Source organism: Babylonia areolata, chromosome 8, assembly GCF_041734735.1.
Source record: "Babylonia areolata isolate BAREFJ2019XMU chromosome 8, ASM4173473v1, whole genome shotgun sequence".
NCBI lineage: Eukaryota > Metazoa > Mollusca > Gastropoda > Neogastropoda > Buccinidae > Babylonia > Babylonia areolata.
The window spans coordinates 5,527,992-5,555,952 of record NC_134883.1 but is presented as its reverse complement, the minus strand read 5'-3'; the positions used below and the strand labels follow the sequence as shown (position 1 = coordinate 5,555,952).

General features: G+C 41.9%; 1 protein-coding gene across 1 annotated transcript; it reads left to right on the top strand.

The window, feature by feature from the left end:
• The first annotated feature begins 67 nt into the window (after window positions 1-67).
• Window positions 68-12,393, top strand: LOC143284484 (uncharacterized). Its single transcript, XM_076591168.1, has 6 exons — window positions 68-206; window positions 3,158-5,066; window positions 5,443-5,647; window positions 8,182-8,384; window positions 11,292-11,548; window positions 12,011-12,393. The coding sequence occupies exons 1-6, from the start codon at window positions 162-164 to the stop codon at window positions 12,368-12,370; spliced, it is 2,979 nt and encodes a 992-aa protein (XP_076447283.1). The 5' UTR covers window positions 68-161; the 3' UTR covers window positions 12,371-12,393.
• The last annotated feature ends 15,568 nt before the right edge of the window (window positions 12,394-27,961 follow it).

Below are 27,961 nucleotides of genomic sequence, written 5' to 3'. Positions count from 1 at the left end.
ATTGTTACCCCCCTTGTCATACTTCTTCTGTGTGGAAGATTGCTAAAATTCACGATTGGTTTGGCAGCGAAAAACTAATGGATAATTCCTGACGGAAAGAAGTTTTAACTGTGTGGTAACAAATCGTGCTGCCTGTAGCCACGTGTTAGCAGAAACAGAAAATGGAGGAGAGCACAGAGGACTTAATCAAACAATTCAAATCGAGGGTACGTTGATTTTATGCTGTCGGATGCACGCTGAGGATTACCGTGAATTGAAACCAATTTATAGTTACTGCACTTGGCAAAGTTCGGAAGAAGTCGTGAACTAATCGATCGACATTACTTTCGTTTTTGTGGTTTGTTGTCAGCATCTTTGTTCGGAATCATGCAAATACAAACAAAAAATTGTACTTGAAATCTAATTTTAATATCCCAATTCCGAGAGCTATTTTAACGGAAGTTTTCGGAAACTTGCAACACAGACATAACATTGAATAGTTGGGGGTTTTTTCCCCCCTCATGACAAAAAAAGAAGAAGAAAAAAGAAAGAAAGAAAGATCGGAAAGAAAAGTACTTGTAAACTGTTTACAGACAACAGAGAGATTCACGGATTGAAAGATGACAAAAAACTCTATTCAAGGCAATCTTGAACAGTTTATATATATATATGGAGTCAGTATTTCAATGTGTCTCAATTTAAAGATTGATTTTTTACTCACTGACAAAATGACCACAGTTTTATGATGATATGAACATTTACAATAATAATTAACCTCTTCATTGCAGGCATTATTTTGGCTTGTGCTTCCTTTTTGCCAGGTTATGAGAGGTGATAGATAACCAAAAATTCCAGCACACAAACTGTTGCAAGAAGGTATAGAAATAACCATATTTTTTTCTGAGAGAAAATAAACATGCAGACTCTGAATTTCTGATAGTTTAAAGCTTACTTAATACACTGGTTAGCAGAGAGTGAACAATAGTTGTGAGAAAAATAGATTTCACATGTACATGAGTATATATATAGATTGTTCATTAAAGCAGCTTAAATAAAAAGTCTAGAAAATTGGTGTGAAAAACTAAAAACTAAATAGGTCACCAAAATTTATGTGCACATTGAGTCATGAATAAAAATCCAAAGTTCTGTTATTCTAGTCATTTTCAGCCTATCATTCACTCACAGTTCCCTAGCAACTGCAGTAGTTACAGCTAAATGTTCTTTTCTTCTTTTTTTTCAAGAGAAATAGAAATCACACACAAACACACATATGCACGCACACCTACACACACACCTACACACACACACACACACACACACCACATGCACATGTATACATGTACACACACATCCTTGACATGCCATGCCTGCAAGCCTGTGCCACACCCGCTGTCCTCATGCTCACTTTCAGACAAAATGTGTTGTTGGCCTTGTGGTAAGGCATCCACCAAGGAAGCAAGAAAATCTGAGCGCACTGGTTTGAATCCCACAGTCACCAGTATTTTCCCCCTCCACTAAACCTTGAGTGGTGGTCTGGATGCTAGTCATTTGGATGTGATGATAAACTGAGGTCCCATGTACAGCTTGCACTCAGTGCATGTAAAAAAAACAAAAAAACCTGCGGCAACAAAAGTGCTTTCCCTGGCAAAATTATGTAGAAAAATCCACTTAAATAGGAAAAAGAATAAAATTGCAGGCAGATAAAAAAGAAAGAAAAAAAGATGGTGCTCTCAGTGTAGTGACTTGCTCTCCCTGAGTAGAGCAGCCTGAATTTTACACAGAGAAATAATAAATACAATACAGTACAGTACAATACAATACACTTTACAGTATGAAAGAGGTTAACAGTGACCCAGTTTGCACATAGTGTAGTGGAGGGGATCAGTACTGTTCAGATTTTTGCCTGCAGGCAATAGCTGATCCCCTTCTTTTATCAATCCGATTCAAGGCCAGAATTTTTTTTTTTTTTTTTTTTTTTTAAGACATGCTTCTCCAGTGATTCGTGCAAGTTCAATACATGACATTGTTCCACCCCCTTCATCAGTCTCTCCTTCCAGCCCTGCCATGAATTAGGGGATGGGTTGTCTTTGAGGACAGCTCTGGGTCAGCCACAGAGCTGTTCTTGGCTTCCTGTCCACTCTTTTTCTTGCAACATCTAGCTCTACAACTAGCCCCAACCTCCACCCTCTCTGCTAATCATCACTCTCACTTTCATCTGCATCAAGCAATCCATCTGATAAGATTTTGTCACCACAATCAGTCACTGCACATCTCCAAGCACTTGAAACATCTTGGTTATGAAAATCAAAAGGGGTGTTTGCAACACGCTGCTGTTTCAAGCCATTACAGCCACGTTGTGCTCAGTCATCTGCCATCTTGAAAACTTCTGAGAGGGGTATTGACACTAATATCCAGTAATTACCATACAGAGCATGATTGGCTGTTGCGTTCTGACTGGTTGGTATTAGGATACATCAAGATCAACTTTAAAGTGGTCTGTGAAAGATTCTGAAATGACACGGTTGTATGTGTACGTCATGAGGCAAATAGTAAAGCATTTCTGCTGACATACTTTTACATCAAGAGGCACTGTAGAAGTTGATGCACAACTGATGAATACATTTTTATTTTTTACTTCTTATGTGTGTGTGTGTGTGTGTTTATTTTTTTAATCTATTTATTTATTTTGTAGACAAAGTCTGTGTAAGTTCTCATCTTGCGTATGGAACGTAACATTTACTGAAAAGACCGTCAGTGACAATAGATAAAATCTAAGAAAAGCAACCAGCTTACTACTTGACAGTGAGTGTAAAATTAAGGACATTATTTCATGATCATATGTTATAGTGACAGATTCTTAAACTTGTTTTGTGGAAGATACTGAATTCAGTTCCATTGTTTTCATTTTTGAAGTAATTAAATGAAAAATAGTTCAATGTTTTGAATTGGATATAATGTAGGAAAGTAGTGGCTCATGGTCTGATCCAAAAATGCAGTTCTAAACATTCACTACTGATAGCTTATACATTAAAAACAATTTTGAGAATAAATTTGCCAAATCAATTTGTGGAGCTTTTCAGTGATTTGATAAATTCCAGTTGAAGTACATTCACATAAAAATCATCCTTTAGATTTAAACAGATTGAAACTAATTCTAATTTCATTTATTGCTGCACAGGTTGAGGAAGCCATCAGCTTACTGCCGCAAATCCCCGAGATACACCGTAATGAGGTGTGGACATACTGGCAGATCATTTCAGTTGCTGTCAAGGCTGCTGTTGGTGGTCGTGGACCAATCGTTGCCAAGCAACCAGCTGCTGGTCAGAAACGACCCCGAGGAAGACCTCGACTCCATAGACAGCAGAGTGACCTTTCAGGAAGTAATGGGAACAGTCGAGTGAATGATAAAAGTAGAGGCAGCAGCACTGGAAAACATGGAAGTGAAAGGAAAGGTAGAATGGGAACTCACAAAATGTCTGATAAGAAAACCAAGGCTGATATCAGGTCCCCAGGGAGGCAATCAAATGACAAAGGGAAAACCAAAAAAAATAAATCAGATCATGAAGTCAGCATAATTGGAGCAAGTAGTACAACCACTTGTGTTAATTCCAGGCAAATCTCCTATGTTGATGACAGTGTGAACAAGCAAATTTCATTTCCCAGAGAAACAGAAGAGGCTGTCTTGCCAGCTATTAGAAACAGCACTGAAGATACAACCAACTCAAGTGTTTTAGTGCAACATGAAAATATTGACATTCTCCAGACAGAAAGGAATAGCAGTTCAACATATGATTTGATATCAGGACCTGTTCAAACATTACCTGCTGGGCAAACATTAGCTGTTGGGCTAGCTGACACTTTGGGAGCTTCTGGAAATGACCCATCAGTAATACAGGAAGTTCAGGCTACGGATGCTTTTCAGTCAGTCAGTGAGCCGCATGACAAACAAGATAGCAATCATGCAGAAAGACAACAAAACTCAGTCACTCAGACGTCACTGGAAGTAGAGAATGATGCAGCAAGGCAAGCCTCAGAGGAAAAATCAAACAAGAACATTGAACACAAATCTGAGAAACTGTCAGCTTTGTCACATGAAATGTTCCAAAAGAAAACTGCAGTGGAAGACACAGCTTCTCAAATTCACAAACCTTCACCAAACAAGACTGAAGCTATAGAAGGAGTAATATCTGAGATTTCACCAGAATCTGAAGCTGAGAAACAGAGGCCTGTCAAAGAGGCTTTGAAATCACAAAGTGATATTGCATCTGGCAGTTTACCACAAACGTTGGGAAAATCAGTTATGGGAGGTGTCTCAGGTCAAACTTTTGGATACTTGTCAGCTGATACAACTCAGCCTGTTAAAATTTCATTTTCTGAAACTTTTCAGAGAATGGGAACAGAGACAGAGGAATCCCAAGCATGTCAGGATCTGTCAACAAAATTGGTGAACTGCAGCACAAAAACCATTGCTGTTGATGTTACACTGAACAATGACAATACCAGCCTTGAGGAAAGGTCTTTCTCTTCACACTGTGGTCCTACTACCAGTATGAAGCGTAAGCGTGGCCGGCCACGTAAACATGCAGTCAAACAGTTAAAGAATTCTTCAACACATTCTTCTCTTTCACCTGCTACTGTTACATCCTGCCATTCTGACCAGCTGCAACAAATTTCTGCAATAAATAAGGATTTACTGGATGATAGGGTGGAAGATACTGCATCAGCTGATAAAAAACAAGAAAGCACCTCATCCACAGTCTCATATTCGATACACAAGACAAAGAACAGAGAATCTACTAGTACAGTGGTGCGGCGATCTGAACGACGGTCTGCACCCAACAGAGACAAGATATTCTGCTACTTTGGCCCTTCTCAGAGAGGGAAACTTGAGGAAGAGGACACAGAAGCAAAGGAGGAAGAGGAAGAAGATGACCACAGCACTGATGGAGACCAGAGTGAGGAGAAGGTGGAAGGTGCTGTGAAGGCAGAGGAGAAGGAAGTAAGCATGAAGACAGAAGAGGAGAAGAGGAAGGAGAGAACATGTCCCAAGTGTCATGTTGTCCTGATGTCAGCCTCCTCTCTCACTGGTAAGAGTTTTAAGGAATATGATATTCTCTTGCACACAGTCACACATGCGCACGCACACACACACACACACACACACATTATCTTAATAATTCATTCACTATGTGAGTATGTCTGTCTGCATATCTTCCTCTTACACATTCAGACACACTCTAAATACAGAAACACACATTAATACTTGTATTGATACATATCTGAGAATGTCTGGATTATCACTGTTTATGAAAAATAACTTCTGGTAAAATCTTGTCTTCTGGTAGATTATTTTTGTTTGAGAATGTCTGAAGTAACACTGTTTATGAAAAACAATTTCTGGTATAGTCTTCTGGTAGATTTTTTTTTTTTGAAATACTTTATGTGTACTCCTTGAACTTGAAGCTCACATGAGGATACACACTGGGGAACGACCCTTTGCCTGTCCTGTGTGCCACAAGACCTTCACCACCAAAGGCAACTGTGAACGCCATGAAGTGACTCACGTGGGTCTCAAGGCCTTCACCTGTTCTCAGTGCAACAAGAAGTTCACGGAGAAAAAGTCCCTGAAAATCCACATGCGGGCTCACACCGGAGAACGCCCATATCAGTGAGTTTTTTTTCTGAAAGTTACATTGTACTGCATTGTGTTGTATTGTATTGTGTTGTATTGTGACAACAGATTCCTTGGAGTTGTAATTTGGGTTACTCTCCATGGGGAGAGCACATCACCACAGTATCAGTATCAGCATCAGTAGCTCAAGGAGGCGTCACTGCATTCGGTCAAATCCGTATACGCTACACCACATCTGCCAAGCAGATGCCTGACCAGCAGCGTAACCCAACGCGCTTAGTCAGGCCTTAAGAAAAATAATTAAATAAATAATTTTAAAAATAAATAAATATTTTATTTTTTTATAAAAATTTTTTTAATTAAATAAATACAGTATAAAAAATAAAATTATTAATAATAATTATTATAATAACATTTTTTAAAAAATAAAATATAATAATTAATTTTTAAAAATAATAGATAAGTACATAAAAATACTACTACTAATAATAATAATATGTAAAAGGCGCAAAATCTTGATTAAGTCAACTCTAGGCACGCGCGCACAAACACACACACATACACACACACACACACACACACACACACAAAAGATAAATAAGTAAACATCACCACAGTGCAGTACCACCCACTTTTTTTTTCTTCTTTTTTATTCTGCCTGCAAGTGTATATAATTTGTTGTTTTTTATTGTCAAAAGTGGATTTTTCTGCGCAATTTTGCTAAGAACAACCCTTTTGTTGCCATGGATTCTTTTACATGCGCTAAGTTCATGCTGTATTTGGAACCTTGGTTTATCATCTATGCTGAATTACTAGCATTCAGACAACCACTTAAAATATTGTGCAGGTGGGGGTTGGGGGGTGTTGGGGAGGGGGGGGGGGGAGAGAATACTTCTGAGTGTGGGATTTGATCCAGTATACATATTTTCATATTTTCTCGCTTCCAAGGCATATGCCTTATCAACCCACCACTCGTACATGGGTGAGTTCAGAACCCCATGCATACTCTTCTGGGGATTTTACATGATTGTAATTTCTATTTCTATTTCAGTAGCAGTCATACTTCATTCTCATTGCTGGTGCATGCAGGGTAATTTTATGTTTATATTGGCAATAACCCATTAGATAATGACATTGACTGCAAGGTCTTTTACCTCTGTGGGGAGGTGGGGGGGCGGGGATGGGGTGCGGGTTGTGGGAGGGGAGGGAAGGAGTCCAGTGCAAGTATAATATGTGCACAAAAATGATGTTCAAGCTCTCGCAAATCTGTGAAAATTGTATGAATTAATGAATGAAATAAATAAGTGATATAAAGATGCTCATATATGAATTTATTAATGAACACAAAATCACACAATCACAGTCTGTAACCCATGTTCATGTTGTCCAGGTTCAATGAATTATTAAAATTGAGGAGTGATTTTGGGATTAAAAATAAACAAATTGATTTTGTATATTATATAGATAGATAGATAGATGTATGTGTGTGTGTGTACAATTTTGTGCTTTCAGTTTCTTCAGTTTTAGAGTTATGCATGCGTGTGAATGACAGGTGTGAAAGCGCTTAGATTTGTCTCTGCAAAGATTATTATTATTAATATTATTATTATTATTACAATTTTGTGATATACCATACTGATATGCTTAGTATTTTACAACACAGTAACATGGGAGTGCAGACTAGGAGCACAAGAAAACAAATTTTGGCCAAGATGGTTAAAAAAAAAAAAAAAAAAAAAAAGTATGAGAGTATATATATATGCCAGTAATGATTTGGGGGGTTTTCTCTTTGCCACCCCACAGTCAAAATCAGGAAACAGTGTTGTAAGTTTTGTCAAAATTAATGTTCATTTTGCATGACATGTTTTTCATGTATATTCCAAAGGAGTCTTCTGAGAACAAGGCTCAATTATAGCAGATGTTAACTTGATTTGGACATAATAATAATAATAATGGATACTTATATAGCACACTATCCAGAAATCTGCTCTAGGTGCTTTACAAAAACGCTTTTGTTAACATAAAACATTATATCTATGTTACATACACACACCAAAATGTGACTACACACACACACACGCACGCACGCACACTGCATACAAAATGATACATACATTTTAACATACATGTGTATCTAACAGCTACCCTAACACATACGCACACATAGGCAGGCACAAACTTACGTAAACACACGCACACACAATACACATTCATATACATGCATGCAGTTATGTTCACATACATATGTATACACACATAGTCAAGCACAGCTAACGCAAAGGAAGTGGACCTGCCACAATTGAACTTATTGCTGAGGGAAAAGGTGAGTTTTGAGACGAGATTTAAAAGATGCGAGGGAATCAGAATGACGGAGGTTATCAGGGAGCTCATAAGTTAAAGAATCATAAGGGTACATACAGCTATCATTCATTTAGTTTTTTAACATTTTCTTCAGCAGGCATCCGTGGTGTCGTGTATAAATCAGATTATTTATGTGGATCAGTGCACACATTTTGACATCTCCTTGAAACTGAGACTGAAACTTCTCCACCACACTGGATTGGTTCCAGATGCAGACTCTGTCCAATGAGCTTCTTCCAGTCAGGGACGCTGAAGACACACATGGACCGACACACAGGTCACAAAGGCCATCTGTGTGAGTTGTGTGGCAAGGCATTCCGCCAGAGCTGCCAGCTGCGAGTCCACATGCGACGCCACAACATGCACATGCCTTTCCAGTGCCAGCACTGCACAAGGACGTTCTACACCAAAAGTGGGTGGATACCACTTTTTTTTTTTACCATTCATGCAATAATAGTGGTGGTATTTTGACATAGAAATATTATCTCTGATAATGGCAACATAATCAGTGATTTTATTTTCTGATTACTTCTTCTTCTTCTTCTGCGTTCGTGGCCTTCAACTCCCACGTTCACTCATATATACGCGAGTGGGCTTTTTACATGTATGACCGTTTTTACCCCGCCATGTAGGCAGCCATACTCCGCTTTCGGAGGTGTGCATGCTGGGTATGTTCTTGTTTCCATAACCCACCGAACGTTGACATGGATTACAGGATCTTTAACGTGCATATTTGATCTTATGCTTGCGTATACACACGAAGGGGGTTCAGGCACTGGCAGGTCTGCACTTATGTTGACCTGGGAGATCGTAAAAATCTCCACCCTTTACCCACCAGCCGCCGTCACCATGATTCGAACCCGGGACCCTCAGATCGAAAGTCCAGCGCTTTAACCATTCGGCTATGGCGCCCGTCATTTTCTGATTACAATATATTATGATCCTGCATTAATCACATTTATCCTGTATTCTTTTCCTTTTACTTTGAAATACTTTTTTTTTTTAATTAAAGAAACATACCCCCCAAAAAATGTTTTAGTTTCTGTTTGCAGTGATATACTTGACAATTTAGTTTGATGCTTCTGTTTTGCTTCCAGTGAAAGCACACCTGTGTTAAGTGTTTGTATACATGTGTGCACTTGTGGTGTCTCATTCAAGAATGAGTTGTGCAAAAATGTCAACATTACAAACGGATAGTCTACATCAAGAATGTAAGTCTTTAACTTTAATCTTTCATTGTTTAAAATAATTTTTTCATTGAATAAAAAAAATATATCCAAGTTTTAAATGCAGCACAGTGTGGAGTGAGAAGCTGGAAACTAATGGGTGTATATCTGTATAAGGAAGCCTAAGATTTGAACTAGATATATGTCAAGTTCAAACACACACACACACACACACACACACACACACACATGCATGTGTGCATGCACACACATATAAACACACACTTTCTCTCTCTCACTCACTCACTCACTCCATAACTAGCACATTACAGTGTTCAGGAAGCTCATGGCCTGTTATTTTCTGGTTTTCATAAATAGACCTCAGCTTTCATTTTGTCATTATCTGAATCAGTGCAACCTGCTGAGAGCCAGTGTGATGATGATGACCCCAACACCACTGTCCTCGATCCTTATCCAAAACATACAATACCTGCATTTTTCTGCCTTCAGTGTCTGACCAGCTTTTTGGAGGGCATGTCAATGTCTGGATCTGTGTGCACTTGTTGTGCTGTATTGTATTTTTTTTTACCATTTTTGTCACAACAGATTTCTGTGTGTTAAATTCAGGCTGCTCTTCCCAGGGAGAGAGCATTGCCACTGTGCAGGACCACTCCTTTTTTTCTCTTCTTTTTTCTGTCTGCGAGCGTATTTGTTTAACTGTTGGATTTTTCTGAGAATTTTGCAAGGGACAACTTCTAGTTGCCGTGGGTTCTATGTGCGCTAACTGCATGCTGCACAGTGAAGCTTGAATTATTGTCTCATCTGTACGACTTGTGTTTTCTGCCCTGATCATGCACAGTAATGTCATCAGAAAGAAGACGCACTATAACACTTGATGGATTTTGTGTATGGGTATGGTTCTGCCATTCTAGTATTGGCATGGTTTGCATAACCGTTCTTTGTGGTGATCTGAGACACAGTGGATCACAAATTTAATGTGGTATGGCCTTGAGACAAAATACTGTTCAGACTCAAGATGGTGAAGATTCTTTCCTGTGTCATGTCTTTCGAAAATGTGTCAGCAGTGGCAAATGGACAATTATACTCTGAATATTGCTTCACTGACTCTTTTTGTGAGGATATGCATTCATTTCTTAGTTTGCTGCCTATGAATTATCTTCACTTTGGTCATGTTTGGTCAGTGGGTTGCTTTTTTTGTAGTGTTTTTTTTTATCTTTCTGTTTTGGGGGGATGTGGAGGGGTATGGGGGGAAGGTGGGGGGGACAGGTTTAGCATCAAGCATTTGGCAATCCCAGGCAGATTCACAATTGTCAGTTTTATGTCGTATCCTCAATTCCCATGTCAGTTATTGCTACTGTCTTCAACAGTTCATGTGAAATTTGTGTGTCACCTTTCTCAAGATATTGTCATCACAGCATTTGTGATCCGCATGTATTAAATACTTTACAGGAGATCTGAGCGTCTGGTTTTAATTGTGGTGACTGACCTGGGAGATCAGCTGCCAAGATTGAACCCAGGACATACAGATAGAAAATCCAGCACTCTAACCATTCTGCTATCATGCGCGTTATGTCATCAGCAGCATCATATTTGGGGTTTTTTGTTTAGTCATTGTTTACTTTATTTCATCACCATTTTCATATTTTTAATGCTATTGTATTGGTGGATACAGATTTTGTTTTCCACTTCTGTGCCTTCATGTCTTATTTATTTATTTATCTATTATTATTATTACTACCTTTTTTATATAATAATTATTATTTATTTATTTATTTATGTATTTAGTTACTTATTTATGTACGCTTATCTATTATTTATTCACCTTTTTTTTTCTTCTTTTTTTTTCTCAAGGCCTGACTAAGCGTGTTGGGCTACACCGCTGGTCAGGCATCTGCTTGGCAGATGTGGTGTAGCGTATATGGATTTGTCCAAACGCAGTGACGCCTCCTTGAGCTACTGAAACTGAAACTGTGTCTTCATGTCCTCTTCTGTGGTATAATGCACCGTTATATATACTTTACTGTTTCATTTGAGGCGCTTAGACCTCATCTATGGGGAGTTTGCGCCACATAAGTACAGTATATTATTATTATTAGAATCTAGTTACCACTTCTCCCAACAATGACTTGCAGGTGATATGGAGCGACACGAACTGAAACACACCGGGGAGCGGCCTTTCTCCTGCGACCAGTGTTCCAAGACGTTCACCAGGCTCCAGTACCTGCGTGAGCACCAGAATAGCCACCTGGGTCACCGGCCGTACAGGTGTGTTGTTTGTGGCATGACCTTCCACACCTTCGCTTCCTGTCATCGTCACGTCAACAGGCATAAGCTCCCTGCACATTTGGACCAGCCCACTCAGCAGATCCACGTTGAAGTTACTCCTGATGTGAGTTTTGGGTTTCTGTGTGTGTATGTGTGTGAGTGTGTGTGTGTGTGTGAATTCAGGCCAAAAATGCCATCTTACGACAAGAAGAAAAATGCAGGTGTGTGCGCGCAAACGTGCTGTGCTTGTGTGTGTGTGTGCGCGCGCGCATGTTTGTGTAATGTGCATAGGTGTGCAGATCCGTATATTTTATTGTTGCAAACTCTAATTACATATTTGAGGAACTGAACACAATACAAAAATTTACTCAAAGAAAAAAGAACAAAACAAATCAGAATGTTTTATTGTTGCAAATTCTCATTACATATTTGACAAACAAAACATAATACATCAGTTTACTCAAAGAAAAAAACCACACAAAGTAAATGGATACGTGTGCTTTTTTGTGTCTTCAAAAATGAAGCAGGATACATGTCATTCAGCTATGTCATATTCCATCAGGTTCTCACACCTTTGCTATTGCAGACCTCTACACAGCAGGTGATGGAACAGGTACAAGTGATTCTGGACCAGCAGCATCTGTCAGATTACCAAGCTCCCCACGTCCAGACCTTCATCATACCCGACCAACCCATCAGCCACTCCACTGGCATCAGCAGCACAGTGACAGGTCCGAACTCCCAGTCCTCGGCTCATGCCATTCTCAGCAACCTGGGTCTGGAAGTGGAAGAAACGTCAGAGATTTACCACGTGACTCTGGTGGAGCCGGCACAGGGCATCACTATATCTGCTGACCAAAGAATGGCGCCGAATGTGTCTGCTGCTGATTTTTCCGCCATCAACTTGTTAGCAAACGCCACAACACAACTATCTGCCCCTCCGTGAATGGAGTTGTGTTCTGTCTCAGGTTTGAAATGTTGGACTGTTCTGTCACCATGACTTTGCAACATGGGAAGTCTTCTTCACAGATTTCCCCCACACAGATATGACATTAGTGGCTTTATTTACTTTGATGTTGCTGTGGTTACTGTGCAATTTGTACAGAGTGAAATACTGGACAGAGAGAATAGCATTCAAGTGCTAAAAGAGAAAATGTTTCCATGTATGTATGCGCTTGCACATACACACAAACACACTCATACATACACTTTCTCATAACCAACACACAGGCACATGTCATTTGTATTTTAGAATAGAAACAAACAAAACAGCACATGAAATCAATGATTAGAAACATACTATTATCAACAGTCATATCATATGTAACTTTTCCCATTTTCATAAATTTCACTACTTTCAAGTATATTCCTCTCCCTGCTTTCAAGAAAACAAATTGCAAAAGTGAAAATCTTCTTTGAATTTAAACATTGGGATATATATATATTGTTAAATATAATGAAATTTACCTCTTTGTACTGTTAATTTGTGACTTACACCTGATCTGCAATGATTATATCGAAATATGAAATGGGTTTAGGTGATTGGTTTTAAAGATTTTTAAAAAGAAATATCATGTTAAAAAACATTACTCAACATTTTATTATTCATTATTGCTTTGATTCCTGTCTGACATTTTCACATGTATTATTTTTTGTCTCAAACATCTTGGACCAGCAACCGGAAGAAATCAAGACTGGTTTGATGAGAATGATAAGAAATACACTTAAACAGGCAATGCAGAGAAACATCAACTATTTTGAGTTCAACAGAACAACCACATGTCACAAGCCAAGGAAGATGCCATTGCTAATGCAAGAAGAAAGGTGCAGAAGAAACTTTGTGAGATGCACGACAGCTGGTTCAGCAAGGAGGCGGATGAAATCCAGGGCTATGCAAACAGCCGTAACACAAAGCGCTTCTACGATGTGCTTAAGGCTGGATACAGACCCCAGTCCTTTGGCTCCTCACCCCTCCTCAACGCAGGACAGATGCAGCTGCTGACAGAGAAGAAGCAGATTCTGGAGCAGTGGGCCGAGCACTTCAACAACATCCTCAACCGTCCTGCCAACATCAACGACGAGGCCATTGCTCGCCTGCCCCAGGCAGAGATCAACAAGGACCTCAATACCCTTCCCACAGAAGATGAAGTCAGGAAGGCAGTGAACTCTCCAGTGGCAAAGCACCAGGATCCAATGCAACCCCTCTTGAGGTATACAAAGCTGGAGGCCCTACCATGATGCAAAATTTGACTGAACTCTTCCAGTCCATGTGGAATGAGGGACAGATTCTGCAACATTTGAAAGATATCAGAATAATTCACATCTACAAGAGGAAAGGCAACCGCCAGTCTATCGACAACCACCAAGGCATCTCCCTCTTGTCCACTGTTGGGAAGATTCAGACCTGTGTCCATTTCAACCACTTAATAATAATAATGGTAATAATGGTACTTATATAGCGCTGAATCTTGTGCAGAGACAAATCAAAGAGCTTTCGCACCAGTCATTCGCACGCATGCATAACTCTAAAACTGTAGAAACTTAAGACAAAGAAAGGCAGGCAAGGGAGGCTGTTTTGGGAAGAAGTGGGTTTTAAGGCCAGACCTGAAAGAGCTGAGTGTGGAGACTTGATGAAGCGAAAGAGGAAGTTCATTCCAATCGCAAGGTCCAGAGACAGAGAAAGAACGGCGGCCAACAGTCGAGTGTTTGAATCTGGGTATGCGTAAACAGAGTGGATCCGAAGCCGATCATAGTGAGTGAGATGGAGTGTAGAGGTGAAGGCAGCCTCAGAGATAGGAAGGAGCAGTTTTGTGAATACATCTATAACATAGAGTGCTGATCTTGTGCTTTATTCGGTGTGAGACAGGGAGCCAGTGGAGATGTTGCAAAAGAGGAGTGATGTGCTCAGATCTTTTCTTTCTGAGGACGAGTTGGGCAGCAGAGTTTTGTATGCGCTGAAGGGACTGAATGGATGAAGCAGGCAAACCAGACAATAGAGAGTTACAGTAGTCAAGGCGAGAGAGAATGAGAGAAATGACAAGTCTAGATGTTGCGTCAGTGGACAGATATTTCCGGACAGCACTGATGCGCCGCAGTTGACAGTAGCAGGATTAACATGTCTGACTGATAAATTTTTGCATGGACAGTGTATTGTCAAGGACAACACCGAGGTTCCTAACTGACGTGGAAAGAGGGATGGATGTACTGCCAAGTTTGATTGTGTCAATTGTGATGGAAGACAGTTTTTGTTTAGTTAATATGATCATTGCTTCAGTTTTGTCCGCATTCAATTGTAACTTATTTCGAGTCATCCAGTTTTGAATGTCCAGGAAGCAGTTGGATGTTTCTTGCAAGAGCGACAACAATTTTTCCAACATCTTGAGCAAGATTTCCTCCCAGAAAGCCAGTGCAGCTTCTGTGCTCAATGTGGGACTGAAGACATTATATTTGCAGTGCGCCAACTCCAAGAAAAATGCCAAGAGCAACACAGCAACCTCTTCATGACCTTTGTTGATGTGACCAAGGATTTTGATACAGTCAGCAAAGAAGGCTTCTGGAAGATCATGGAGAAGTTTGGTTGCCCCAGCACGACTGCATGATAGTGAATGTTCTGGATGATGGATCACCCGGACTCTGTTCATTATGGTATTCTCTGCCATATGCATTCAGTGACTGCGAAGAAGGAATCCATGTCAGGTGCAGGACTAACGTCAGGTGGTTCAACCTCAGGCGCCCCCAGGCTGTTACAAAGGTGAAAGAGACTGTCATCAGAAACTTCTTGCTTGCTGATGACTGCACACTCAATGCCAGCATACAAAAGATGCACACGGATGTTCAGTGCTGGCACTTTAGTTGGCCCAGCGAAAGTTCATGAACCCAGGAAGTAGGGCATGGATATAAATAAACGTGGCTGACAAACAGGCCGTGCCAGCGGCACTCGCTGTACGCTTGTTCAGCGGTAAATCTGCTTTGTTTCTTTCGCGCATCATCTTCCCGGATGGATTGGAAATAACGACAAAAGAAGTGGGTTTCTACAAAGAATGCAAAATGAGCTTTCCATTGACTCCAAACACAATATATTTTCTTACATAGCAATTGTTGCGGCAACGGTTGAAACATGCATGAAGAAAGAGAAGAGAAGGTCAAGCAGAAACATGATCGCAAAAATCGTAAAATTTAAATCCCTCTCTAAGAAAACATACGCTTATTACAATGAAATCGTAAAAATCACCAAAACATTTAGCATGCCTGCATGCAGATCAGCCCACCCTTTTGAGTTGTAGATTTTTTCTTGTCAGCACAACAAGTGTTTAAATGAACACACTGTAGCATGGTGAGTGCAAGCAGCAGGGGCATGTAGAGCAGGGTGAGTGTAATCGCTGCAGGAAATGTGTGGATGCTATGGAAGCGTGAGAAAAGTGGGGCAGGGGCTGCGGGGCCAAGTGAAACAAAGAAGGCAGTGTCCAGGTTTGGCACGCGGGGCCAGAAATACCGCGCGCGGTGAATGCGCCGGCCAATGCAGAGTGTGGTGGGAAAGTCTGGCATTAAAAAAAGTTTGACCCCAGACGCTAGACGCTGCTCGGAAACTAAAGAGGTGGATTTTGTGCTCGGCTGAGCAGCCGTGGCAGTGTGAAATGGACTACTTCTCAAAAGCCAGCAACAACTTCTGTCTTGCCATCAGCACCAAGAAGCCCGAAGTAATGTACCAGCCTGCCCCAGGAAAGCCATACCAGGAGCAACGTATCATGGTGAAGGGACAGAACCTCCAGGCAGTCGACAGCTTCACCTACCTGTGCAGCACACTCTCTTGCGCAGTGAAAAAGATGCTGAGGTCAACAACAGGATCGCCAAAGCCAGCCTTTGGGAGACTGTGAGAATGTCTGGGAGTGGAGAGGACTCAGCTCTTCCACCAAGGTGAAGGTCTACTGTGCAACGGTCCTTACCACCCTCCTTTACGCCAGCAAGACCTGGACTGTCTACAGCAGACATGCCAAACAGCTCAACAGCTTGTACCTCAGCTTTCTTTGCAGAATCCTCCACATTAGGTGGCAGGACAAAGTCCCCAACATGGAAGTCCAGGAACGAGCTGGCCTCTGCAGCATCTACACCCAGACCAGGTGGGCTGGACATATGGTCAGAACACCGGACAGCCAACTGCCTAAGCAGCTGCTGTATGGAGAATTGTGTCATGGGAAGTGCTCAGTCGGTGGGCAGAAGAAACGCTACAAAGACCTGGGCATTAACATCAGCATGTGGGAGACGCTTGCTCAGGACTGTCCAGCTTGATCCAGCAAAATCACCACAGGAGCCTATGCAGCTGAAGCCAGGCGCATCACCTTGGCGCAACGAAAGCGTGCTGTGTGCAACGCCTGAGCAGCATCCACTGCCACAATAGCGCCCACTCACTTGTGTCCCACATGTGGGTGGGCCTTCAGGGCCCAGATTGGCCTCACCAGTCACCTCCTGACCCAAAGCCACCAATCTTCCATCTTACTCTTGAAGCTATGGTCACCTTCGAATCCGAAGGATGAATATCATTTTTGTTGAAAATTACTTTGAATCCCAAACACATTCATATCTAGTTTCTGTCAAAATTCATAGTATTGGGTTAAAGGTATTTAATTATTGGTCTTTATATTTTCTGGCAGGTTGGTTTGTACCAGATTTCATTTTCTTTTTCTTTTTCTTTACACTGCTGAATATATATCAGGTGACTCACATTCGTCACAATGATAATCTGTGTGATTTACATAAACAGTGGACCTGAGAAATTGTATTTTTGTATAAACATGTATATCAGCTTTTTTGTGTGTGTGTGTGTGCTTTTTTTCGGTTATGATGATTGATGCACAATAAAAACTGTCATGGAACTACTAAGTACTTTGACACAGGAGTTTGTGTGTACAGTTGTGTGTGAGTAAAGGTAGACTGTCATTGAATGCACTCATGTGTCAAGATAGACTGTACAAATTGCTGTTGTGAACCACTTTCAAAAGTCTGTTACTAGTTCATTTTGATTGTGTGTTTTCGGACACAGCTGACAACTCCCAAAACATTAAGTCTAAGGTTTATTAAAGGGAGAGTACCTCATACATTAAAAAAAGATGAAAATTTCAGTTTTCCTGTTTGTTCATCTTAATTTGTTGTCTGCCACAAAATCTGTAAGAATGGGACTAAGAGTTAAGCTAAACAGTGTAAGTGGTGCTTTTAGGTCTTTTTTTGTTTGTTTTTTTGTTTTTGTTTTTGTTGTATGTGCTTTTTTTTCTCTCTCTCTCATTTTGCCTGTTACAATTTTGATCTTTGATCTCTGGTCATCACAAAAGGGATAGTTGGAAATATTGTGTACTGTATTAAATTCTATCATTATGCACTGCACTTATTTTACATTGAATTGAAACGCATCCCACTGCATTGCATTGCAATATAATGTATTGCTTTATGTTGTTTATTGTATTGTAATTTTGTTTTCTTTTCAAGTCACAACAGTTTTCTCACAGTAACATTCCAGCTGCTTACCCAAGGGGACAACCACCACCACCTGCATGGGGAGGGGGATCGCCCACCCACGTTCAGTCTAGCATCCCTAGTGTTGGACCCAGAGACTCTCAGAGTGGCCCTGAGAAAATGTCCCTTCAGCACCTCCAAACCCACCATCCAAGAGTCTTGGGGTAATACTTACACTGATGGCTGTGCCAAGGAAGCTGTACAAACTGCTAGGACAGGAATAGTTTTAATTATATCGTCGGCAATGTCCCCCATTGTGTACAAAAATACACTGACTTGTTCAGTTGTTCTTCTCTAGGTTTCTGGGTCAATCTTGAACCCGCCCTGTAACGGAGAAACTCCAAGAGTAGGCAAAATCATAGGATAAATTACAGCAATTGTCGGGTATGAATGTGAGAGTGAATGTTTAGGTAAGTAGTGGGTAGGGGGAGTGCTGGAAGGAGGGCGCTGCAGCAGGGGGTGCCAGGGGCCATCAATTGGATGCCTGCCTGTCACTTCTCGCACTCTCTGATCCAATTAGTGGGCAGGAGGAGTGTGCGAATGTGATTGGAGTAAAAAAAAAAATTTTTTTTTTTTTTTTTTTTTTTTGTCAAGCAACTGGTCTGCGGAACCCCCGCCCCCCCCCCCCCCCCCCCCCCCCCCCAAATGTGGCAAAATAATCAACGTGTTGATTGTGGCTACACAACAGAAGAAGAGGAGTGCATTGTCAAACCCACCAACAGCAATTCTGTCTCTGATGGGATCTTCTTTCGGAGGTCCATATTCACAATCCTCTGCGAGTCTGTACAAATCTTGGATGAAGGACTCAACAGGTTCTCCTGATTTTTGCGTTCGTTTGTTGAACTTAGCTCTTGCCACGATTGTGTGTTTTCTAGCCAGTAACCATCTAGTAACCATCAAATTTGGCTATCAGTGCGTCGAGTTCGATAGTGTTTTCATCAGTGTTCATAGTTTTCATTATATCGTCGGCAATGTCCCCCATTGTGTACAAAAATACACTGACTTGTTGAGTTGTTCTTCTCTAGGTTTCTAGGTCAATCTTGAACCTGCCCTGTGACGGAGAAACCGTTGTTTCCATTTTGGCGAGTTTGCTCCTGTGCCATCAAATGGTTTTGGGGGTGCGAGGCTGACTCCTGGTCGAGCTGTGTCCTGAAGTGCCATCTTGTTGCTTGAATTTTGTTGGGTTTAAACCGCTGCCACCATGTCGTATGTTCTGATAGTCCTAGTCGTCCATCTGAGACAGAGACGGCAGTTCCAATGCGTCGTCATGTTTCGCTGCTGTCTTGACGAGTCTCTCGACCGAAGATCGTAAAGGGAGATGACTATCCTACAATAATCTCCAGTCATCCGTGAATCGAACTCTTATATATCCAAGCTCCTCTACCACTGAAACTGTGTGACATAACGTCGACATTAATGTTTATGGCACATTCTTAACACGCACACTACAACTGAACTGTGGTGATTACGCCTGTCTACTGAACGCACTTTGTAACAGCTTTCGCGAGTTATGTTCTGTCTGAGATAGCCTGGTAATAAAGTGCGTCACATTCCGTAACAATGACCGAAACAATTACCCTGAATGTTTTTGACGTCATTCCGGTACAAAAGAAGAAAGAGCCTGCGGCGTCACTGGTGGAAGCCAGCAAGACGAAAACGAGGGAGAGAGAAAAAAAGACTCTTCCAAGACTGCCTGGAATCAGTTCTTGTTGTCTGCCACCGCAAGTTCTTGTTGGTGAGAGACACAAGATTTGTGACGAGTTGATCAGTGAACAGAGATCTCCCCTTCTGTGCACAATTGGACGTCTTGATTCATGCCAACCAGAACGATAGAATGTATCGAGATGTTTGGTTCTGACACGTAGGCACTGTAACTGGATCCATTTGTACAATTGTCTCTGTTGTAAAGAAGATTCGGTTCTATGTAGACTGATTCTTGCTTCGCCAACAGAAATACAGATGTTTTTAGTGGCAAACTGCAGAACTTGATACACCTACACATCAGGATTTACACATCTTAACAACTTTGAAACGAGATGGGACTTCCACGTAAGTCAAAGATATCTGTCTTTTCAAAACCTTTGAAACAAAACGCAGAGATTGGCTGCATATTCTAGATACTGTTTCAGTAACAACAGTTTTGGAACAAAAGGTAACGAAAAGAATCGGCGAGATGTGCGTCATGGCCTGAGTACATTCCATCCGCTGCCATGGACGAAAACCAACATGAACAAACGGGGCAGGGGTATCCGGATCACATCTATGATCAAGTGTATGATGAGGCCATGGATAACTGCAAAGCGACGCCCAGTCCTGGTGCAGCCGATAAACACTCCTGTGTCGTTCCAGAAATTTGGCTGGACCGGCTGCTTCCATCCACAGGTGAGGCAAGGTGTGTTGTGTGTATCGTTTTCTGGTTTTTTGTTGTTGTTTTTTTTGTTGTTGTTGTTGTTTTGGGGTGGTTTTTTTTAGGCAAGGTGTGTTGTGTACGGTATGTCTCGCTTTTGTGCCACTTAGCCTTTTATCTGGCCAGTGTCACGTATACGTTCTGTTCTTTAATCTTTCTGTCTCCGTTTCCTGAGGGTGGCCGGATGGCAGACACAAGAAACAGAAATATCCAAATTATCATGATTTATTTCTGCGTTTGTTGGATTCAGTATATGATTACCAGTGTGTGTGTGTGTGTGTGTGTGTGTTCGAAATTCATCAAAGAGCAAAGGTATTACGGGCCAATGGATTTTTCGGGTTCATATGCGAATTAGGAGCCGCCCCTTCTGCGACAATGGCGGATATTTTGGTGCCAAGGTTTGATATGACACCAACAGCAATAGTCAGTTAATGCGTTTTGATACCTTTTTTCCCTTCTGTTTGGTTAAACATATTCTTAAACTCGATACATGCTTTTGTCACATATTCACCTGGGATGACGAATTGATTAGGAAGAGATGTTAATGGAAAAAAAATAAAGGAAGTGAATTTCATTGGCTGCAGTGAGCAGAATACACCAGACTGCATGTTTTGGAATACGTTGTTATCTGCAACGCCAAGATTTTTTCTTCCATTTGGTCAAGCAGACGACTGCACATTTTGATGCACGATGACATAAAGCAGACCGAACCACTCAAAGAAAAACAAAAACTAAACACACACACACACACACACACACACACACCAACGCACACGGTAAATCCCATTTGTAATGTTGTAGGTTATTTTCAAAGACACTGCGCCAGTGATCGCGCACGATGCGGGCATAAGTTGAACCCTGTTGTTTGCAGAGCCCATGTCAGGAATCGACTGGCAGAGTGTTTTTGGACGTGTGTTTATACTGGAGGACGATGGGGTTTTCAGACCGATGGTAAGCAATGAACTCATAGTCTAACATTTATTTTTACTCCGTCAACACTCGGACATTAAATTAACAGACATGGAAATAACCATTCACAATATACTTACTATGCTTGCCGTTGGTCCAGACAAGCTCTGTGTGTGTGTGTGTGTGTGTGTGTGTGTGTGTGTGTGTGTGGTCTTTCTTTAAGGAACGCATCCAGTTCAACAATGTTTATCACTACAGCATCAATATGATCCTTAGAAACTGTTAAGCAACAGATAAGGAACATTCCAAAGACGAGTGCAAAAGCTAGCAAGATGCAGTGCTGTCACGGTATGTACGCATGACTGAAATGTTTAGCGTTACGTCTGCCGTGAAGATGTGCGCACATACTAAACAGTAGGGTAGGGCCGTAAAATCACAGTATTTTTTCACTCAAATTTTCATCATGTTATCATACAAAAAATGTTCAGCAATCATTCGGAGATCAATTAGAAACAAAATCGAGGACATTCATATGTTTTTCAGCCCTTTTAGTTCATTCCGTTTCTTTTCTAATCGGTCCGCAATGTCTGCACATTGTCAACTATCAGCAACTCCCGTCCACTGAATGTGTGTCGAGTGACGACGGCCTTCAGTATACTTGAATTTCGACAGTAAACAAGGTGAAGGGAAAAGGCTGAAAAACAGGCAAATCCCCATGGTTTTGTTACTGATTGACATCCGTCTGATTCTGGTACATTCCTTGGATGGTGCTGTGATGGATTTCCGCCTAAGAAAAAACGTGTGTCCCGCCAAGGATTTACGCGATCGAGAGAACATCTTATTTTGGACAGATTTTGCAGTTGGACAATTACTGCAAACCAGGGGAGATCTGAAGGATTGATCAGGTCATTTAGGAATTGGTATTTAGCTCTGTATGAGAAGGAAGATTAGTTGCAGAGTAACATTTTTATTTTCTTTCTTTTAGAACAAATATGTGTTTTCTGGAATTCAGGCCAAAAATGTCATCTTATGAAAAGAAAAAAAAATGCAGGTGTGTGCTTGCGAACGCGCTGTGTTTTGTGTGTGTGTTGTGTGTGTGTGTGTGTGTGTGTGAAGGCGAAGGAACGGCTGGTGATGGCGGGCGAAAAAGAGGCCGAGTTCAGATACCTGTCGGGGAACTTTCCTTACAACCTGGGTGACATACTTCAGCAGTTCACCAGCCTGCCGCTCTGGCAAATCCACCACTTTGCCAACACAGGGGAGTACCTCAGGGTCCTCTTCACTCAGAGACAGCTCATCGACGTCCTCATACACGTCAAGGAGAAGGTAGGTCTGGTTTGTCAGGGTATGAGTTGGGATGGGCTATTGCCACAGTCGAGGGAAGAAAATGAGGGAGAAGGGAAGGGGGTAGGCAGGGGAGCATAGAAAGGATCGGGTTAAAGAGCGTAAGAAAAGAAGAAGGGTTACATGTGAAGGAGGAGGAAGAGAGAGCAACTGAGGATGAGAGATGGGAAGACAAATTAAAGAGAGAAACTTGAGGGAGGAGAGTTTTTGTTGTTGTTTTTCGAGATATGAAGTAGAGCTGCAGTTTGACGAACATCATTTCGGGCAGTAAAAACAAAGTCACAAGATGAAGATACACGATCTAAAACGAAAATGTATTCATACATGTACAAAACAAATGTGCTTTTGAAATCAAGGTACAGAGAGAGAGGATGAGAAAGATGTCTTGGACGTGAGATTGATTTGGATGAGTGGTAGGACGCGTCATTCAAAAAAGAGTTCAATCAGTATGTCATGTAGATATTCAGTTTTCAGTGGGTGTTGTAATTCACGCGATGAGCTTGAGAGGTGAGGCATTTTTCGACGGTGTTGTGATTCCAAGAAGTATATTTCAAAGGAGACCAACACTGACAGTGTTGCACCTATTAGCGAAGCAAAACAACTTCCCAGAAGAAACAAAGAAAATAGTTTTGATACGCGATTCGTATTGAATGCACACATAATGATGATTCTGAAAGATTACACACACGCGAACGAGTAGTAAATAAATAAATATACATCACCTAATAAATCACAAAATAGAGCATCATCGCAAGACGTTAATACTGAAGGAATAAATGAATTCCAATTCACTAAATCTGTTAATCAACGTGTTCCATGACCCACAGCTGTTCGCGGCTCACCGGGTGGCTCTGGCATGCCACAGCGTGTACTTTGCCCGTATCTTCATTCTCAACCAGCACCAGAAGAACAAATTGACCGAAGTGAGACTCAAGAACGTGGACGCCTATGCCTTCTACGCTGCACTCAAGTAAGAATTCAAACTATGTCGTCCTCTAACAGAAAAAAAAAGGGGGGGGGGGGGGGGACATTTTTCCTCGTTCTGTTTTGCACTTGAATACACACATGTTGAAACACACACACACACACACACACACACACACACACACACACACGATACATATGTATATATAGAGAGAGAGAGAGAGAGAGAGAGAGAGAGAGAGATCATGTATCGCGGGACACCAGTGTTGTTACATGTTTGCAAAACTTTTTTTTTGTTGTTGTTGTTGTTGGTTTGTTTTTGTTTTTTGTTGTTTTTTTCTTTCAGAGCTGACCGCAACTATTCTCTTTATATAGACTGAACAGCTCCTTTACATGAAAGCGTGAATAAAATGTTTACTAGTTTAAGATACGTCGGGTGAAGCGTGAATTTAATGTGAGTTTATGAAATTATCCTAGTGGCTGGTCTGACACAATTGCAGAAGTATGATTCTGAGCCCAGATCAGTCCACTTAGGAAGGACTTGATCTACTCTGGGTCGGTAGGAGAGAGCCAGCCTGATAAAACAGAAGAACACGGAGGAGAAGATGAGGGAGAAGAAGGAGAAAAGGAAGTAGGAGCAGTAAAAGAAGAAGACGGAGAGTTTCAGTTTCAGTGGCTCAAGGAGGCGTCACTGCGTTCGGACAAATCCATATACGCTACACCACATCTGCCAAGCAGATGCCTGACCAGCAGCGTAACCCAACGCGCTTAGTCAGGCCTTGAGAAAAAAAAAAAGACAAAAAAAAGACGGAGAAGATGGAGAAGAAGGTTGAGAAGAAGACAGAAAGAAAAAAAAGTAGGAGAAGGGTTAGTTGACGGAGAAAAAGAAGAAGAGGAAGACGGAGAAGAAAGGGAGGTAGAAGGAGAAGAAGATGAAAAGGAAGACAAGAGAGGTAGAAGGAGAAGAAGATGGAGAGGAAGACGGAGAAGAAAGAGAGGTAGAAGGAGAAGATGGAGAGGAAGACGATGTCGACTGAGAAGAAGAGGAGCCGCAAGAAGGAGAAGAATATGTAGAAGAAGGAGAAGAATATGTAGAAGAAGGAGAAGAATATGTAGAAGAAGGAGAAGAAGATGCAGACAAAGACGGCGGAGGAGAGGAGAAGCGGAAGAAGAGAGAATTCAAAAAGAAATGGAGAAGGAAAGGAAGGAGACTCAGGAGTATGTTTGCTGTTGTTGTATGTGGGTATCAGAGTTGGTTTTGTGAGTGCATGTGCATTGATGGATGTTTGCAGTACCAAACCAGACTTTTTCTTATTCAAAGCTCAAAAATGTATCACTGCAGTCAACGTTTGTCTGTTATTTGTGAAATGGAGCAGATGTGTTTGTTTGAACTGAGGCGTGCCGGTGCGGATGATTTGTAAGAAAGAGAGGAGCATGTTGTACGCATGTGGCACGTTACAACTATATATATATATATATATCTGTCTATCTATCTCTCTCTCTCTCTCTCTCTCTCTCTATATATATATATATATATATATATATATATATATATATGTATGAGAGTAGATTTTACTTCGACATTTTTCCAGGGGCAGTTCTCTTGTTGCTGTGGTTCTTTTACGTGCGCTAAGTGCGTGTTAAACACAGGACGTTGGTTTATAGTCTAACGCGAATGACTAGCGTCCATGCCACCACTCAAGGTTGAGTGGAAAGGCAGAAAATTTGATGTGTGATTCAATCCCCTACGCTCAAATTCTCAGTCTCGTTTCCTAGGCGGATGCATTACCACGAGGCCACCACTCCATATCCATCCATTCCATTCATTCTCCTGCCCGGGATGGGCGTAGAGGAGACATGAGGGACGATTCCGTAGTCAGACGACGCCATCCGGTTCTATCTTCTGCCTGTCGTATCAGCGTAGCGCTATCCATATTGGTCCATTCCTTGATGTTGTCCATCCAGCATTTGGCTTGCCTCCCTCTTCGCCTACCACCCTCTAGCGTTCCCTGTAGAACTGTCTTTTGCAGTGAATTGTGGCGTGTCACATGCCCGAACCATGACAGCTTCCTCCTTTTGACCACTGCTAAGAGTGGTTCCAGTGGACCCACTAGCATAGTTATTTGGCTCTTGACAAAGTCATTGGTCTTTCTGTTCTTCCATGAGATTCCAAGCAGTCGTCTGAAGCATTTTGTCTCAAACGTCTGGACTTTCCTAGTAGTCTCTGCTGTTAAAGTCCAACTTTCACATCCATACAGCAGTATGGATAGCACCAGGGATCGGTACAGTTTAATCTTTGTTGGAAAGCTGATCTCTCTGCTCTTCCAAATCTTGCTGAGCTTAGCCATTGCTGATGTTGCGATCGCTATCCTAATCTTTATTTCAGTTGTTGAGCGACCGTCGTTTGTGAGGGTGGTGCCGAGATATTTGAAAGCATCCACTTCTTCAACTTGTTGTCCGTTCATGAAGATTTGAGCTTGGGTGTTGGTTGAGCTGTTTACCAACACTTTGCTTTTCTCGGTGCTCACTTCCATTCCGTATGCACCTGCTCTTCCTTCTAGTCTCTTGGTGAGGTCTTGTAGTTCTTTGTTGCTGCCTCCTAGTAGATCTATGTCATCTGCGAATCTCAAGTTGTTGATGATTCTTCCTCCTATGGAGATGGTAGAGTGGAAGTCATGGAGGGTTTCGCGCATGATGTTTTCTAGGAAAAGGTTGAATAGTACTGGGGAGAGCAGGCAACCCTGACGGACACCGACTGTGGTCTTAAAGTATATTCCGATTTGGTTGTTGAGGAGGACTGCGCTGCTGGATGTCTTGTACAGCGCCTGAATGACTTGGGTGAGACCCTCCTGGATGCCAAACTGTCTGAGTACCTGCCACAGTCCATCATGCCACACCCTGTCAAAGGCTTTCTTGAAGTCTATGAAGTTGTGGAACAGGTCTCTTTGATGTTGCAGGTGTTTTTCCATCAGTAATCGGCAGGTGAAGATCTGTTCTACTGTGCTTCTGCCTGCTCTGAATCCGGCTTGTTCCTCTGCCAGGTGTTCTTCAGCCTCTTTCTTGAGTCGGTTCAGAATGACTCGAAGCATGATTTTGCTCGTGTGGCTAATAAGACTGATTGTCCTGTAATTCTGGCATTGGCGGAAATTCCCCTTTTTTGGTATGGGGATGATGAGCGACCGAGTCCATTCTGAGGGCCACTGTTTTGTCTCCCAGATCTTTTGACAGATTGCTGTTACAATTGTGACCACCTCATTCCCTCCGTGTTTGAGCAGCTCTGCCGGAATGTTGTCTGCTCCAGGTGACTTTCCTGCTGGTAGACTGCGTACAGCTTCTTCCACTTCTTCCCTCAACACTGGCAGGGGTGAAGGTTCCCTTGATGGTGTTATGTCTCTGTCAATCAAACTGTCATCTGGTTGTGTGGGATAGTTGTATAATTCTTGACAGTATTGTGTCCATCTGTTCAGAACAGCGGAGCTTTCTGTCAGTAGTTCGCCTGAGGTATCCTCAATGACAGACGATTTGTTCTGCTGCGTCTTGGTGAGTTTCTTCAGTGTGGCATAGGCAAATTTGCTGTTTCCTCCTTCCATTCCTTTTTCGATCTTCTCACACTGGTCGTTGATCCATTGTTCTTTGGCTTCTTCCATCTTTTTTCTCACAAGTTTATTGGTTTCACGATACTGTACGGCTTCGTTAGGGCTAGTGTTTTTCGTCTTCTTCAGGGATCTTCTCTTATCACACAGGTCAAGGATGTCGTTAGAGATCCATGGCTGGTGTTTCTTCCTCTGTCGCCCCAGTACCTCTTCAGCTGTTTCACGGACTGCCTCATTGAAGGTGTTGGTGAGGTCGTTGATGTTGTTATCCAGAAGGCTGAGTGCCGCAAACCGTCCCCCGAGCTGAGCTTGGAAGACCTCTTCAATCTCCGGGTCTTTAAGCTTCTCCAGATCAAACTTGATACGGGGTTGCACCGCTTGGTGTTTTTTCTTCAGCTTCATCTTCATTGTGAGCAGCACAAGGTCATGATCACTGCCTATGTCAGCTCCGGGGTAAGTCCTCGTCTTTGCTCTGTTGATGCTTGATTTGAAACGCCGCGGGGTGAGGACAAAGTCAATCTGGTTGTGAGTTCTCCCGTTCGGTGCATGCCAGGTTGTTCTTCTTGACAGCTTGTGAGGGTAAAGAGTGTTAGCGATGGTGAGCCTTTGACTGCACGCAAACTCCAGAAGGCGAAGTCCCCTGTCGTTGGTGTCTCCTGTGCCATACTGGCCCACTGTTCCAGCCCAGTCGTTGTAGGCATCTGAGCCGATTTTGGCATTGAAGTCCCCCTGTACAATGATGATGTTTTTTTGGGGGGCCTTCTTGATGGTGTCTTCTATTTTTTCGTAAAATTCTTCGACATCCTGGTCTTCATGGTCAGTTGTTGGTGCATATACTTGGATGATTGTGATGTTA

Coding starts and splice junctions, on each gene's coding strand:
- LOC143284484 (XM_076591168.1), top strand. CDS start 162: ATGGAGGAGAGCACAGAGGACTTAATCAAACAATTCAAATCGAGG. Junction 207..3,157: donor TCAAACAATTCAAATCGAGG/GTACGTTGATTT, acceptor ATTGCTGCACAG/GTTGAGGAAGCCATCAGCTT. Junction 5,648..8,181: donor ACCGGAGAACGCCCATATCA/GTGAGTTTTTTT, acceptor GATTGGTTCCAG/ATGCAGACTCTGTCCAATGA.